This window comes from Zonotrichia leucophrys, chromosome 9 (assembly GCF_028769735.1).
Source record: "Zonotrichia leucophrys gambelii isolate GWCS_2022_RI chromosome 9, RI_Zleu_2.0, whole genome shotgun sequence".
NCBI classification, from domain to species: domain Eukaryota; kingdom Metazoa; phylum Chordata; class Aves; order Passeriformes; family Passerellidae; genus Zonotrichia; species Zonotrichia leucophrys.
In genome coordinates this window covers 21,372,637-21,389,779 of record NC_088179.1, presented here as the reverse complement: position 1 = coordinate 21,389,779, position 17,143 = coordinate 21,372,637, and the positions used below count along the sequence as shown (strand labels likewise).

General features: G+C 42.6%; 2 protein-coding genes across 9 annotated transcripts in view; one reads left to right on the top strand and one right to left on the bottom strand.

The window, feature by feature from the left end:
• The first annotated feature begins 3,327 nt into the window (after positions 1 to 3,327).
• GPR160 (G protein-coupled receptor 160) lies at positions 3,328 to 6,578 on the top strand. Its single transcript, XM_064721242.1, has 3 exons — positions 3,328 to 3,454; positions 3,539 to 3,672; positions 4,676 to 6,578. Exon 3 carries the CDS (start codon positions 4,730 to 4,732, stop codon positions 5,744 to 5,746), a length of 1,017 nt encoding a protein of 338 aa, XP_064577312.1. The 5' UTR covers positions 3,328 to 3,454; positions 3,539 to 3,672; positions 4,676 to 4,729; the 3' UTR covers positions 5,747 to 6,578.
• PHC3 (polyhomeotic homolog 3) overlaps positions 6,575 to 17,143 on the bottom strand; it is a 30,962-nt gene continuing 20,393 nt past the window's right edge. For all 8 annotated transcript variants that reach the window (XM_064721238.1, XM_064721233.1, XM_064721237.1 and 5 more), the window contains one exon: positions 6,575 to 14,938. In XM_064721238.1, coding sequence (XP_064577308.1) covers positions 14,784 to 14,938 — 155 coding nt within the window. In that variant the 3' untranslated portion in view covers positions 6,575 to 14,783. The remainder of the gene's footprint in view (positions 14,939 to 17,143) is intronic.

Genomic DNA, 17,143 nt, shown 5'->3' with positions numbered 1-17,143 from the left:
TAAAAGGTTCTTGAAAAATAAAACATCTTGCAAATGGGACATCAGTAAAACACTTTTTTCTTTCAAAGTAAAATTTGTTAAAAATAAAGTTGATTAAACAGTTTACTGGTTACATATTCTATTAGTTAAATATTCTATTAAAATTATAAAATCTTCATAAACTCTGTCTCTCTGAGCCACGCAGCCTTTCAGGACCAACAGCTCCACAACCTCTGCAAAACTCGGGTTGCTAATCCAGTGCTGACGAGGCACAAACCTACCAGGGCACTAAACAGGCTCAGCTGGGCTCCACCCAGGTAAAGGCACAGCCAGGGCAAAGGGGAGCAGGCAGGGAAGGCTGGACTGGCACTCACCCCACAGACAATGAGCTCCAGAACATTCCATAGGGACATCCCAGTGCCCACTGCCCCTGGCTGTGGGGCCAGGCTCCTCCAGAGAGAGTCACCCAGCCCCTCACTGGGAGTGGGAATGTTCCTCATCATCATCATCATCATCATCACCTCTGCAGGAGTTCACAGGGTGCAGCTTCCCCCACACGTGACACCAACATGCACAAAGATGCATTTATCTCCTTGTCTTTGCCCACAGGGCCTCAGGTGTCCGAGATGCCAACATAAACTGCTTGAAATGCACAGAGGTGAGGTTTAAACTTCCTCCTCTGCTCGACACAATAAAGGGGCTGGTGACAATGAACTTCTGAAGCCCAGCACATCTCAAACAGGAGGAGCAGGGGGAAAGCAAAGACAGAGCTTAAACTGCACAGGAAGCACAGCCCACACCTCCTTGTAAAGGAGTTTGTTCATTATTTGCACCTGCCCCTGTCTGAAGGAAACCTCCTGCCCTGTTTCAGGCACAGCACCATGTGGGGACTCTGCTGGTCCCTGCTGCTCTTCCTCAGAGCCTTCAGGGGCCACAGTGACCCAGGGGGCTGCAGGGCTGAGCTCCAGCACAGCAGCGAGGATGGGGCAGAGCCCAACACCTGCTCAGGGAGCACAGTTTGTTCACTCACCGCTTCTTTCAGAAAATTATTGTTAGATTTGAAACTAGAGGTGATCTTTTTTCTTGTTGCTTTCCCCTAAGGGAAGGACCAGCAGGAAACAGGAAAGTTTCTCTCCATTGAGTTGAACAACAGAACCCAAAATATGAGCAACCAGCAGCAGGAAACAGCCCTGAAGAAGGAAGGAAGCCTCGATGCAAATGTCCTAAACACGCAACACAGAACCACTGCATGAGCTTTTAACACACAGCAGCTTTTAGAAGAGATTCTCTGTATTATTTCATGTATCTCTGTCCTTGAGGAGGAGTCTCCTGTCTTGTTTTTACACACAGCTGCCTCCATGCAAATATAAACTAATTCCTTAAAGCTTTCTATTGCTGCTCATGGAGAGAAATGCTGCCTCTTTAACCAAGCAGGATGGCTCCAGACATTATTTAGCACATGCTGTTTAAGGACCTGCAAGTTTTCCTGTGAAGGAAGAGGCAGCCATTATCCAACATGGAGTGAGCAGCTCCTGATTTAGCAAGGACCTGCCAGCACCAAGCCCTGTATTTATTTCCAGGATATCCCATCTTGTGCCATCATTTCTCTGGGATGGAAGATGAGAAACAGCACTCAGGAGCAGAAAACAAGAGTAATCAGTGAGTTAAAAGCAAATTTCTAGCAAGCACAAGGTGGTGGAAAGGAAAAGGGATGTAATGTGGACAGAACTGTGCTCTGTGGTCCCCACTGAGGAACTCCCCTGGAAGGTTCACTGAGCACAGAGCTGACACATTCTGGAGATCACACATTCATTAGAATTTTTATCAGCAGAAAAAAATGTCTAAACTGTCCCTGTCCCCTCCTGGTTCCCCCTTCCCAACAACCAGGTGTCTCCTCACACAGGCCTGTGCAGCAGTTTCTGCAGTCAGAAAGAGAGACATGAACAGAAACAAACCCAGACATCCAAACAGTTCATTTGCTCCCTCTGGGAAAATCACTTTCATTGCTTTGCCCTGGGATAACACTAAGAAGAAAACAACTATGAAAGCATCAGTGTTCAGGTACCTGTGGGTGGACTGTGTGCCCAGAAGTTGCAATACCTCTGTCAGGTGTAAACATTTTCTTATTATACTCCAATTTGTGCAACAGTCCTAATAAACACTGTGTGGATAAATAACTGTGGTCAGCAAGAACGCTGCTGAAGATTACTTTAAGCTGTCAAGTTTTACAGCTTGACAGCTGTAGTACTGCAGTACTTTTTTCCCCCTCAAGTTCTTTAAATCTTAAGATGAACCATGGAAGTGGAGAGGAGAGGGGCAAGAAAAAATATAGGAGAGAAAAAATCACAGCTTACATCTAAATTTAATTCTGGAGAGTTAGTTGCTTTCGGAAATCCTGCCAGCCACTTGATTCTTTTGTACACACAGCTACATCAAACAATACCCCCCCGTGTGGGCACAGGGCTTCCCAGAGGGAGCATCCTGTGTTCCCTGCCATGCTGGGGGACCTGAGGGCTCCTGCTGAAGCACCCTCATGCCCCTCCATCACCTTTTCTCCCACACACATCGCACATTTACAACCCAAAATATTTATCTTTTATAAGGGTCTGGGCATCCCACCGTGCTGCTCTCAGCACTGAGGCACCACGAGGCTGCTTCAGCTCCCATTGCTGGGGGATCAAACACAACACACAGAACTGCTCCCCAGGGATGATATTTTGTGTTATATGTACTGTGTGTCATGTTATATGTGCTATGTGTGTTATATGTGTTATTTATGTGTGCTAAATGTTAAGTGTTATATGTGCTATGTGTGTTATATATGTGTATGTGTTACATGTGCTATGTGTTATATGTATGTTAGTGTGCTATATGTTATGTGTTATATGTTGCGTATATTATATGTTTTCTTAATAGCTGTTACATGTTATATATGCTCTGTTTTCTTCTCTAAGAAGAAAACAACTATGAAAGTGTTCAGAAAGCATCAGTGTTCAGATACTTGTGGGTGGACTGAGTGCTCAGAAGTTGCAATACCTCTGTCGGCTGTAAACATTTTACTATACTCCAGTATGTGCAACAGTCCTAACTGTACACAGCCAACGGTTCCGTGTGCTGTATGTGCTATACACGTTCCGGTTACCCGTGCTGTGCCCCGTTCCCCCACACGAGCCCGCACCGCCGCTCCCCGGTCCCGCCCGGTCCCGCCCGGTGCCGCGCTGGGGCGGGCGGAGGTGGCGGCCCCGCGGGCGGGAGCGCGGAGCGGCGGCCGCAGGTGGGGCCGGGGCCGGGCGGGGACAGCCCGGGAGTCCCTCGGAGCCCCCCGGGCCGCCTCCCTCCCTCCCTGCGGCTCCGGAGAGGAGCAGGAACCCGCCGGGAGCCCCGCCGGGGGCGGCCGGGACGAGGAGCGGGAGGCGCCGGCAGCCGCGGGGTTTCAGTGCGCAGGATGGGGCTGTGCCCGCACGGCCCCGGACAGGTGAGGCCGCCTTGCTATTAATATTATTATTAGCATTAGTAGTATTAATTATTATCTTACTGAACGGGACCCTGTTGCGTGCAGGCTCCCTCCTCTGCGCACCCGAGTGCAGCATCCAGCGCATGAAGACAAAACACCGGAATTAAGCCGTGCTGTAAAGACAGATCAGGTTTCAGAGGATGCACTTGTGCAGATGAAGAGTGAAGCGGCCAGCCCAGGTAGGCTTGTAAACAAACTCCATGGATGCTTCTCAGGTTGTGCTGCCAAGGACCTGTAGCTGCTCTAACTCTGCTCTCAGGACACTCGAACTCAAACGTGCACTAACACAAGGTGTCTGCTTAAATGGAAACAATTCGCTGTTAACACAGAGCCTTAGAGTCAGTTCCTTTTTACAGCTGCCTCGGCTCCTCACCTCTTCTTTGCTCTCACTGGGAGCTCAGACACCACCCTGCTTCTTTAAGGAAAGAGAGAAGAAATCAGATGAAACTGTCCATGCTGTCTTGCTGACATACACAGAGCCACCCTATGTTCATTTTCCTTAGGAAATAATATTTGGAAAAGACTTATAAAGAAACTTGTGGAGGTCTGAAGGGAAAACCAGCTGCTCTGAGGTCTCCGTCACTGTAGCACTTAGAGATGAACAAAAAAGCCCAATTCACTAACGAAGCCCTTGTGCTTTGTTTTGCCTTGGAGTTCCAGGATTTTTCCACCAAAAAAGGAGGTGATGCTTGACGCTTTTTCTGCTTTCAAGATATTTCTGCAGTCTTGATTTCCTAAAGATTCTATGAGCACAATGAACTGTGAGGCTGTGCTGCAGCATCTCCTGCAGTGTCTTGTGTGATTTCTGTCCTGTAATTTTTTCAGAATATGCAGGAGCTCTGAAACCTCCATCCCTCTGGCCAGCTGGACAGAAAGACCTCTCCATGCCTTTGAAAGGAAAGGAACATCATCAACCTTTTTTCCTAAACCTTTCCTTGGGTCATTAACTAGAAAAGTAAATTATGTTGACCCTTTAACTCTCAAGAATGGTAAAACTCAAATGTTAACTCTCAAAATTTAGGCAGTTGTTGATAATCTAATGATGATTTAGCGAGGCTCTTTACTCTTCATTCAGGAGCCTGAAAAATTCAGACAAATTGGGTAGTTGCTATGATGGAACTAATTGGTAGAGCTACACAGAAATAAATAAGTTTCTACAAATGTTTTTTTTTTTCTCTTCAGAGATGAAGCACTGTGCCCTGTGACATTTACTTCTGCTGTTTGCACCACTGGAGGATGGCTGCCAGACTCTGTGAAAATGGCTCTGGTCAGTACCACTGCACCCACACCAGCCAACGTCTTGAAATCAGCTACATGCTGGTCCTGATTATGCTTGGAAAAGTCTTCCTTGATTTCTTCATGCTGCAAATGAAGGCAAAACCAGTGAAAGTCAGTTTTATGGGATACTTCTGCGTTTCAGTGGCACTTCTCGATTTCACACTGCTGCTGAGCCTGTGTTTCATTTTCTGTTTTGAGGACTTTGCACTGTGGGGTGTGAGGTTCACAGAGTACCACATCTGCCTCCTCACCCAGATCTGCTCCCTGACCTACGGCCTTGTGCCCTTCCCAGTGTACCTGCTGGCTGCTCTGGATTATTACAGCACCGTCTCCCACACATCCCAGCTCCCTACAAGAGCTCGGAAATTCCTTTATGGATTTGCCGTGGTGGTTATATGGATTTCTGGGTTTTTTTGCACTCTCCACGTTCCTGCTGTCTCTGAAGAGCTGGAGATGCAGAACAGTGTTTCCCCTTCCCAGTGCCCTGTGTCTGGCAGCTGGCAGAGCTCCTCGGTGTCGTGGGCCATGGTGCTGCTGCTGGGCACGGCTCTCCTGGCTCGCTGCAAGGAGGTGACAGCCATGCTGCTGTCTGCCAGGCTGCTCTCCTTGTCCAGCCAGCCTGTGCTCATCTTCCCCTACGTGCACAACAACACCACTTGCTGTAAGTGGCAGCTCCTGAGCAGGCTCCTCCTGTGCTTCCTTGGCACTTGGGCACCGTTTGTGGCTCTGCAGGTGGTGGTTGTGCTCCTGGGTGTGCAGATCCCGGCCTACGTGGAGATGAACGTGCCCTGGCTGTGCTTCATCAACAGCTTCCTCCTGGCAGCAGCCTACTGGTGCCGCTGCCACGATGTGGAGCTGACAGAGGAGGGCTGGTGCACAGACCCCTTTGTCAGCTGGAAATTCTGCTTTATGCCGTTCAACAATGAAAGCACAAAGGCAGCTGATAAGCCAGGCACAGTAATTGTCATCTGCTAACGATGCTGAAAGGGCTGCAAAGAGGCAGAACTCGGCTGTTGGGTGGCCAGGTCCTTACAGAAAACAAGGAAACATCTCCAGAGCTTCACTCCATCGAGTGTCCAGCAATACTCCAGTGAATATTGCACTGCAAGCACTGCCGGGCCAGGAATTCAACTTCAATTTACATGTTTTAAAAAACCACTGCTTATATAGGACAAGTTTTCAGTCATTTTTCTGACTAGAATTCTACACTTCCTTTAAATGGAATTATCTCAGGTTTTACAGTACAAAATGCAATAACATCTTGAAGGCTGGAGTTACATACAGATGCTGACCTAAGGTTCAAATGACTTCTTGAAGTGTATTTTGTTGTTAAAATGTGGATTTTTGTCAGCTGGATGGAAGGTAAGGGTTGCTGTCTGTTTAACAAGAAATAACTTGTTTTAGTTAAAGTTATGACTCTTACAGGAATAGAAATTTTTATAGTACAAAACCAGTGCAAGATGTGCAACTTCCACAGCCTCAGAAGAGGTGCTGTTTCATTGTTTCTTTGCTGCTGCTCCTCTAAGATACATGAACATATTAATAATTAAATAATTAAAGCAACAAGCATCAAGGTTGCTATACATAAATGCATGCCCAAGGTTAAAGAATGTTTCAAATTAAAATATAGCTTATTTTGAAGCCAAAATTGCTTTAAAATAGTTAAATATGAAGTGGGACTAATTCAGCAGGGAAAGAATTAGACTTCTAGAAAAAATACTCTCAATTTTCAAATTCTTAGAGTTTTACAATGGACTTGATTGGATTTTGGATAAGATAAATAAATGATACACAACCAAAGCAGACAAATGAAATTAGCATTTATTTCTGAAGCACTAAACTCACAATACAATGTTGTATTGAAAGAGAAACTAAGTAAATGATGCTGTAGGTTGGTTAACTGTCCCCCAGACCCACAGGGAACAATGATTTCACACAAGAATACTCATTAAGAAAACTCTGCAGATAACAAAAGGTGCAATTACAAGCAAGTTTAAGCAGCATAGTATAAGGTGCTTTGTTTCAGCATTTGTAGGATGGATTCACCCATTAACAGACAGATTGAAGAAATGTCACTTTTACAGATCATAAATGAGAGAATCTAAAATTCATTCACATGCTAGTTGGCAATAGGAAAGTGCTTCTTAAAAAATGATTCACAAAGTGAAGATCATACTTTTACATAGCTCATTGTGTGCTCTTCAATTGTAAAATTTAAATTTTGGGTAATAATTTATTTTATTATATATCAATTCTAGAGATAGATTTAACTGCAGAATTTAATACTACATGGGTTAAATTTTCTTATAAAAGAATATTCCAGTATTTCACTCCATAAGAATACACAATAACATCTTGATCATAAATTAATCTTTGATTTCTGAAACATACCAAATCTGATTATTTTGATCTATTACTTCACCCCACATAGTGCTTCTTTCACCCACAAGCTGTGGTAAATTGCTTTGAGGTTTCTGTGATGTAATCAAAAGGGGACAAGCATTTTTCAGCAGTAGAAAATGGTTCTGGGGGAAATCCTGGTTAAAAGGCCATCAAAAGGACAGTAAATGATCAAAATCTGAATTTTAAAACTAGTGCAATAAGAGGAGGCAATGCTTAGCAATATAGTTTGAAGTGTTTGGCACCACAAATTATTTCATTTTTTATGCTGGAAAATGTACTTGGAGGAAATTCTATTTCCATGTTAAAAGTAGGAAAACAAATGCAATGTTAACTGGAAAAACAGCCCTAAGCAGTCTCTCCCTGCTCCCTCAAACTGGAATTGCTGTTAGTTGGTGCTGGAGATGCTGCAGGATAAACCATGGCTAAACACAGGGTTTGACACAGCATTTCTTCAGGTTTTATAGAAACTGGACACCCACTGAAATGGGGCTGACAAAATATTTACAAAACCTAATTCCATTTAAAAATCAGCAAATACATCAACTATAGGAATGCACCAGGCATTTCAGAATCATGAAATAACTAATTCCTACAGACTGGGCAGGCAAGGGGAAATTCCTCTTTTAAAGTTTGTTCAACACCAGATGAAGGAAAAGCTATTTTCAAGTTCATTTCAGGTGTGTTTTGCATGGTAAGTCTCACCCTTCTGAATCACTAACATGCACAGAACTGGAACTGCAACCAGTTGGGTGAGGCTGCTGACATGTTTTATTTATCAGTGTGGTTCAGCTTCCCAAGGCCTAATTAAAGTTTACACAACCCCATCTGCCCTAACGTGCCAGAATTCCTGTAGCTGCTCAGTGCTCCTAAAGCCACTTGAAGTTTTTAACATTTTTTACAGGGAACCCACAACATGCAGCCAAAGCAAATATTAATGGATTGATGTTACATCACTGTATTACTTGTCAAATTTATTCTTTCTTACTTTTTGTGGAAAAGTGTCAACTTTTAGGCTGTCACCTCCATTGAGGAGGCAACAGTGGCACTGCAGGTCTCCAGCAACCTCCAGCCATGGTGCCTGAGCCTGCCAAGGGACTGTTTTAAAAGATATTTATGGTAACTCTGTTTGCCAGCCCACTTTTATCCTTGGCATTCATGGAGGGAGACCCCAGCTGTGCAGTGATCTCCATCCTACTGCCTTCCTAGAAATTGTTCTTTTCCTCTGCATTTTTTTAACCTGGTGCTTCTGGGCAGTCCCAACCCTCCCTCTGTAGAACAGGGTGACAGCTTCACTGCCAGAGAGGACAGAAGCTGTGCCAGGAACATGGAAATATCTGAAATAAATGAACTACAGATAACCACTGCTACAACTCCTCTCTACATCACTTCTCGTGCTGTGCCAGCATCTAATGGCTTTACACCATTCAAATACCTTACAGTATGGATATTAATGCTAACAGCAGCTAAAGTGTTAAACATTTATGGCAGACTTCTGTACTTTTCTCATTTAAAGAATCTCTTACAAGTCAACATTGATTTTAATGAGATATTCTATGTGTTTTCAACTCTGAATAGAGTATTTGGCACTCAATGATAAAACCCTTCATCTTTACACACATGCATTCTGTAACACAAAGACTACTTGGAAAGGAAGCTGGGTGTGCAGAATCCCTCATTGCTCTTTCCAGAATTGAATTTGCAGAAGCTGCCAGAGGATGGGAGCATGCTGGCTGGGTAGAGGAGGACACCACAAGGCTTCCACAGGCTGCCCAGGCTTCACTCACAAAGCAGATCTACCTCACGAATCAAAGACATTTGTGCTTCAAGCCCAATCCCATAATCAGCACAGACACCCTGATGATTACCCAGCAACACCACAAGCCTGTCAACAACCCCATGTACCCAAGCAGTGCTTCATAAACACAATTAAATGCTCCTTCAGTGTTATGTATTGCACTTAAACAGTGTTTATCATCACAATTCTACAAATGCACAACTGTGCTCAAGTTACAATGACTTCTAAATGGAAAAAAAAATCCTTTAAAATCTTGTTTTTCTAGCTCCTTACTCTACAGAGTTATTTGGATAATTTAACAGGAATACTTGCTGGAAATGTAAAAAAAATTAACTTGAAATCTGTTCATTACACTGGCTCCCAGAATTGTGCTTCAGAAAAGTTAAATCCATGGCTACAAAAGCTGGACTATGAGCTTACTCCATATACCTGCAATTACCAGCATATTCATATCTCTGAACTTTGCTTTTTCCCTTCCACTTTGCTGTAAGAGATTAGAAAATACTATGCAACCTTCAAGTGAATGAGCAGGTGTGTGTTTTAGTGCAGGGGTGACACAAACATGCACAGCAGCTTGGGATGGAGCACACGTGGAAGTGCTGATTTGAGAGCCAGGGGTAAGGCAGCACCCCAAACTCCCCAGCCCCAGAGCTGACACCCAGCAGAGCAAAATGCCACTTTCAGAAGTGGGGAAGGAAATGTCAGATTTCCCAGGAGATGAAGATGGTAAAAACAAACCAGGCTGATTCTCATGGATTAGGAACTGTGTGCTCACTGCCTTGGGGCTCAGTCTGGGTCCCAGCCCTGACTCCATCAGCTCAGGCCAGGGACAGCTTCCTGAAAAACCCACACAGCTGCACTGGAGCATCACTACTGGCTCTTTTTCAAATGTCACCATTTGCAAGGCCATCCAGGTATGTAACTACATAGAACCTTTCAGGTCTAAGTAACCTCTCATGACTAAAGGCAAATTCTTTTAAAATTAATTTCATTTAGGCTCATCTTAAATGAACTAAGCATTAAATGAATTTAAAATTTCTTTCTCCTTACAGCATTTCCTGTCTGAAACTACAGCTCACTATGCAAGACTGACTTGAAAATTAATTCACTATGAGCAATTAACACTTTACACTGAAATTATTCCTTGATAGCTGTGCTCATGCCTGTTCAAATCAGCATTGAATAGGAACAGGGTATTTAAAACAAAATACTAAAATATTAGCTTCTCTCCATCTCTAATAAACTAATTCAGGTGCATATTAAAAAACTACCCTAGACTGATTGTTTTGCACAGTCATTATCTGCAGCCTAGAACAATCAATGAGGAAATACCTGGTTAATGATGACAAATATATTTCTAAGGATATGCTAACAGGACATCTCTATACAAAACTAGTGAGAAAATAACCCTGCAAGCTTTTATACATGCTGAGGTTTAATATGAGCAGTCTCAGCACAATCAGAACTACTCATGTTATAAATTATGGGGATGTCTAATTATTTGCAAAACCAGGACACAACACAGCTGTCACTGAATTCTTTGATCACTCAGAGCTGTAGATTTGTCACTGTGTAAGAAATCTGTTGAGCTCCTGAGGTGGAAGTTTCTGCATGGATATTGTGATATCAGAATGAGAACATCCATCTGGAACTGGCATCAGTTGTAGCTGCCATGCCAGGCAGTGCCACAGCACACCCAGCCCAGCCTCACACTGAACTTCCATCCCAATTACACTTCAGTGGTTTTGTACCTGAATATTTCCTTCCACTTCAAGATATAGAAATGATGCAAAAGCTATCACAGATCTGCCCAAACTGTTGGTTTCACCCTTTAATCCTTTCCTGTTCCTGCCACATCTGCACTCACAAAGGAATTCAATCTGTTCTATCCAAAAGGCTGGATTCCTTTTTGGACAAAGCACAGGGGGAAGTCAGGGGGTAAATACCTGCTTTCACAGGAAAAAAATGAGGAAATGGATGCTTGCAGGACTCAAATGTTGTATTTGAATTGTCTCATTGACAAAAATCTAGCAAAGGCTTTACCCTCCATCAAGAACTTCATTTCTGGAAAAAATATGATGGGTTAGTGGGTAAAGAATGGATTTACAATGCAGCCTGTTTAAAACCCCTTCAGACACTCCCTGGTGAGCCAAAACTGGCACTTGGAGTCAGTGGAGGCAGCCAAGCCTCCTCAGGGGAGTGCCCGGCTCCTGCTGCAAAGCAGGGATGCTGATACAAGCCAGATGGATCAGGGGAGGCTGCACACCCCTTCTGATCATTCTTTAAAACCCCAAACAAACCCTGAAGCTGAGACAAGAGTCTCAGTTCTGTTCTATTGGATGAAATCCTGACAGACACCTTCAAGCCCAGTGCTCTGCAAAAGGGCCTTGCCCTGAGCTAATGCTGCAGTTTGCATTAAGGAGTAGGGTAGGATGGAGAGAGGTGCAGAAAAAGGAAGGGGAAAAGCCATGGAATGTATCTCCCTTCTGACCTATTCCTACAGAAGCTGAAATACTGCAAACATTACTGTGAGGGGTAGCCTGCAACACCACAAGTCTGAATACAGAAAGCAAAATCCCAGGAAATAAAGAGAATATGAAAGATTTCTTGTAGACATATCCTGTGGGAACAAGTGTTAAAATACACTTCAGTCTTTAATACTTCTTCTTTTGCAAGAGGGTACAGGGTACTAACATGTGGGAAAGCCATGGGAAATGGCAGTGTAAGCCTGGGAAAACCTCACCTATCTGAACAGCAAATGGTCAGTACATAAAATGGTTCTGGAGGACTCTAAGTATTATATTGCTTTTTGGAGAAAATTCATAAGCTTCCCAAGTAGACTTCAGTTGCACTTGGAAATTTTCCAGCCTACTTTCACACACAAGTGTGATTTTTAAAAAAAAAAAAATTTATTGACACAGCTACACTGGCAAACACTCCTGTACAAGTGCACTTCTATCAGCAGAGGATGGTATAGCTATGTCTGCTTTAAAGTTCCAGTTAATTGCCAAAATCACTGAAGAAGGAACAAAACTTTCAATATGCATAAGGCCCACACTCCAAGCTGTTGCACTTATGAATATGTGAAGCATAACTCATTATCTGTGGCTCTCCCAAACCCACAGGGAATGTTACATACCAGATGTGCCTTACTGGGGTCTGCTCTGAGCTCCTGGCCCCTGGCAGTGATGCAGGCTGAGCTGGACACAAACACTAATGCAGAAGCTCTCCTGAAAGCTGTCTAATAAAGCAAAATTAAAGCAGCCATGAAATTCTCATGCATGTAACACTGATTCACTACAGGTCTAAACAAGACCCCTAAGTCCACATTTTCTAGTACACCTTAAGCCATTATCAAAGCACATTTATGTATCCCTACTTTTTACATTGCCTAAGAACAGTACAATCAGAAGACAGATTAAAAATTAGCCAGTGAGATTTCTGTATAAAAATAATAAAACTTTAAGACAAAAGCCAAAGGATAAATATCTAAGATATCTTTAGTCTTCAGTTAGCTCATCAAAACAGAACATATCCTTTAGAACATATGTTACAGATATGCTACACTGTGTATCTTACAGAAATGCTACAAATGGGAACCCACTGTCTCCATCATTTGAATGTCTTTCAAATGAACATTAGCAAACATTGGAACTTCAACTAAGAAGTTTATTTTACAACAGTAACCGAAAATAGAAAAAAATAAAAACAAATTAGAAAGTGCTTAGCAACTTCCCTCCAAAATAAACCCAGGCATCAATTCATCCTCTAAAGCTTTGGTGCCATTTGGGTAGGGGTTCTCACCACAAACCAGCGTGCAACTGCAAAGTGTTGTCCTAACTTGCAGCTTCAGTGGTTAATAAAAACATTAATAACATCTGCTATTAGCAAGCTCAAACAGCTGTAATTAAGAACAATGACTCTAATGTTGATCTCCAGAAGGTAATGGTAGAAAATCTGTTAGTGGAAACAAAGCAATAGTCTAATTAAAGGAAAATGAAGCACAGATTTTTCTGTATTTCAAATTTACTCTTTAAGGTCATCAGTTAAATAATATACATATTAATCTGTCTGTCACAAACCTGCCTTTTAGCCAGTGTATGTGCATTGACTCCTTTTGATCTAGGGCAGCAGTTCTCAAACTTTAGGTCAGTTCCTCTTCTCTTCAGGAATACTGTACAGCCCCCTGAATACCTCCCTACACAATCATATATTATGCATTAATTTGCATAAAATACAAAAAATACATTATTTGCAGACACGTACACATATTTAATTCCAATATACACAATGACTATCAGCACACGTACCCTTCTTTCCCTAAACAAGAGCTTAAGGATCCAGGTCTGTACAAAAGGGGAGTGGAGCTGCAAAAGGGAGGGAACAGAAAGACAAAACACATCCATGAACATCCGTGCACAGGTGGGGGAGGCAAAGGCCAAGAAGGTGCTGCTGCCTCAGAGCCCAGGCAGCTTCCAAGAGCATCAGTAACTGGGGAAATGTATTTGCTCCACAGAGTGGGAGAGAGGGCAGATGGAGGGGGACACCAAAATCCCACCCCCTGGGTCTGCAGCATCCAAGGCAAAATCTCCTGCCAGAGGGACAAAGCAGGGCCCCTGGATATTTCTCTGTCCTGCTCCTTCCAAATTTGCCCTAAACCAGGACATTCTCCCAGAGCTGCCAACACTGGCATTCCTCCTGCTGAGCTGCAGCTCCAGGCTCCCTCCTGGCAGCAGCAGCTCTGAGGGGGCCTCACTGCTCCTTCCTCAGAGCACTGCAAGCACAGCTCACAGTGGCCACTGCACAAGGAAAAGGTGCTTGGAAGCTTCCAGTGAGGCAATGGGAATGCACTACAGGGAAAGATGTTAGAAGAGGTATCAAGAAAAAGAACATCTGAGTTATGCTGTCCCTTCTCTACCCCCAGTCTCTAAAGCAACTTGTCTCAACATGAGCTGGTCCTGGCTGCAGTTTTCAGCCCCTCACACCCAGGCATTTGGGAACCTGAACCCCAAGAGCTCACACTCTTCCTCAAGGTCCATTCTGAACCCCCATTTGAGAACTGCTGGTCTAGCTTAACTAGCAGCATGTGAAACTACAAATCTAACACTTAATGCCCCCTTAGTGCATAGCAGCATTCAAAGAGTAAAGTAACATGTGCTTCAGTTACCTCTGGCAGGAGTGTCAGTAGCCTGATCATGAGGATTTTGATGAGACATCTACATGGTTTATAGTATTTTACAGACTTCAAGAAAATACTATAGTGGCAGAGATGAGGGTAAGCCTACATGAGGAAAACCAGCTGCCAACCTACCCCTTACAAACAATTTGCTCAAGACTAAAACAAACTCAGAGAGCACAACTAAATGCATAGCATTTTACTGGTACTAGTGCTTCCACAGGGCCTGTGGACACTTCTGTTAGTTCAGTCCAAACACTGCTGTATGTGGGAAAAATCTTTCAGAATACAGCAACACGATTTCAATGGTGTCTAGAGACTGGGGTGTTAATCATAACTCATAAAATGAAGTACATGTTGGGAATATCTAACCTACCACAGCATATTTCACTTCATGTTTTTCCATGAAAAAGTTCAACTCAAAGCATTACTCAGGCTTTACTATAAACTTATTAGTTGTTGAAAACTACAGAGGACTCCTGGTATAATCAAAGGAACATTTTAAAGTCTTTATGTGGGGAGAGTCCCACCTACTTAACAAAACATCACAGTAACACTCATGCCACAGTGAAGATGTTGGCATATTACTGTTGGTTCTGTCACTGAGAAACTCTTGTTTAAACCTTCATGTTCACCTCCTAGGATTCTTTCAAGGAATTGATACGTGCACAGATTTTCAATGCAGGTCCAAGCTTAATATTCATTGCACTCATAAGGTGATCCTCCTTCAACAAAAGGAGAGCTTGTCCATCAATTTCTTGTGCTCTAAATTCATCTGCAATATCTTGACAACCTAAAGGCAATAAAAAATATGATTACTGGTTTAGAAATGCCCATTCTTAGATCCAATGTCCCCACCAGAGCTTTTCAGCAATACATTTTCCAGTGCTCATCCCTTTAGCTTGTTGAACCTAAATTACATGCAAGAGTTCAGTATTATGATGGGAATTCTGAAATAACATGAAAATAATTTTTACTACAGCCTCTAATTACACTGTATTTACTGGAGAACTACTCATTGGGAATTTCAAGTCCCAGCAAAGACAGAATTTTCATTTCATTAAGAGGAACAACCTCTCATCATTGGAAGAGATTGGGAAAACAGCACTGAAATAGCAATCAGGAACATAATTCAAGTGGGTTCTTTCCAGCAATAAAAAGATACTATTATCTAATTCTATAAATGAGAACTATATTATACTGCTCTGTGCAGTGAGAACATCCAAACAGCTACAATTTCCAAAAGGAGTTAATTCCATCTGTGTGTGCCACCACTGAGCTAAGGAAACAAAGCTTTGATGTACAGGATTTGGCACAACCATGTCAGGAAGATATTTATCATTAGTTATCAGAGTGAATATTCTACACACAGCAGTAACTCACTTCACAAGGGCAACTTGAAACTGGTTGGATCTTTTTTCCCAAGTTAAACTCCTTTTCTCAACATGAAATACCAGTTTCAGGTTACTGAAAAAGATTCCACATAGGTTGGACTGTCCCAAGTAACTGAGGGCCCCTTTCCACAGAGGAACACTGGAAATAAAGGTTCCTCCAAAGATGTTCTGGATGTGTGCTGAGCAGGATCAGCCAGTTATGCCTGGCTCTATGGCAGCTCTGTTAGATGGATAAATGTTTTCTAACATCCATGAGAGCACTCATTGTCAGTTGTTTATTTGAAGCTTCTTTCCCCCAGCCATGTTTTTAATGGGGTTTTTTAATACATTTGTGTTCTCAACCCAGCAGTCTCTCCATCTGTCTCAGAGCCTTTCAGACACACTTGCATTTGTGCTCCACCTTCCATTCCTGATGTCAATTATTTCTCAAGGAAGCTTATTTTTCAGCATTTTTACATTCTCCCTTTTAAAAAGTACACTATTATAGAGATATGAAATTACTGTGAATAACTTTTGTACCTAGATCACAGGAACTAATTTAATATTCTCTTGTGTGTTCAGATTTAAATTCCATAAAGAACAGACAGCCTAATTTCCTGAAGGATTTACAAATGTGTATAAGGCAAACAGAAAGGAAATGTGGAAGGATGTATCAACATCCAAAAATGAATTCATTTGGATTATTACTGTGTGAAGGTTGTAACATTCAAGGCTGGAAAAAGTTAGATTCTCACAAAGAATAAAGCACATTTTTTTCCTTAATGATCTGTTAAACAGACTTCATGCAACATCAGCTCTGGCATCATCATAAAGGTTTTCTTACTGAAGTGCTGACAACAGATAATGGATCTGTAATTCAAGTATTGAGTATTTCTGGGAAAGGTGTCATGGCATGTCTGATTTGAGACCTGAACATTGTGATTGTCAGACCACACCATTTACAAAGAGTCAGAGATCAGGAGAAGTTCTTACATTTAAGAACAAAACTGGTCCTACTGCAATAGGAAACTGGATGTTTGTTGTTGCCAGCTTTTTTCCTTTAAGCAATTTCCATGCAACTTCTTAAATATTTTTTATCAAAGTCATTTTTGGAAAAGCAGAGCATGGAAGTTGAAGGTATTGCAGTTCCCACATCCAAGCACATCTGGGTATATTCTTAAGCACTTTTGCAATTGCTTGTTGTGCAATAGCTTGGCCAAAAGAAAAGGGTGGAGAGCTGGTGAAAGGTCATTTATCTTGCAGCTGAAGCCAGAAAGGAGAACAATTCTGTCAGCCTAAGTTGTTCTGTCTCTTTCCCCAGAAGAAGCAGCTAACAGGGCAAAAAAGTGTCCTGGACATTGACTTCTCCAAAAGGCTCCAGAGGAGCTCAGAAAAGCCTGACAAGGACACAAGTTCATTTCAGCTACAGACTGTGCAGAAAGCTGGAAATGAAAACAGATGTTCCTAATGTTTATGGAAAAGTGACAAATCACCATTTCCTACAGCATGGCAGATGGTCTGCACAGACTGCACCAAGTAGATATATAACATAAAGTGCCATAATGGAAATCATCTGTATTATTTCCTGCACTAATCAGTCTTGGAAGTATATGATAAAATATTTT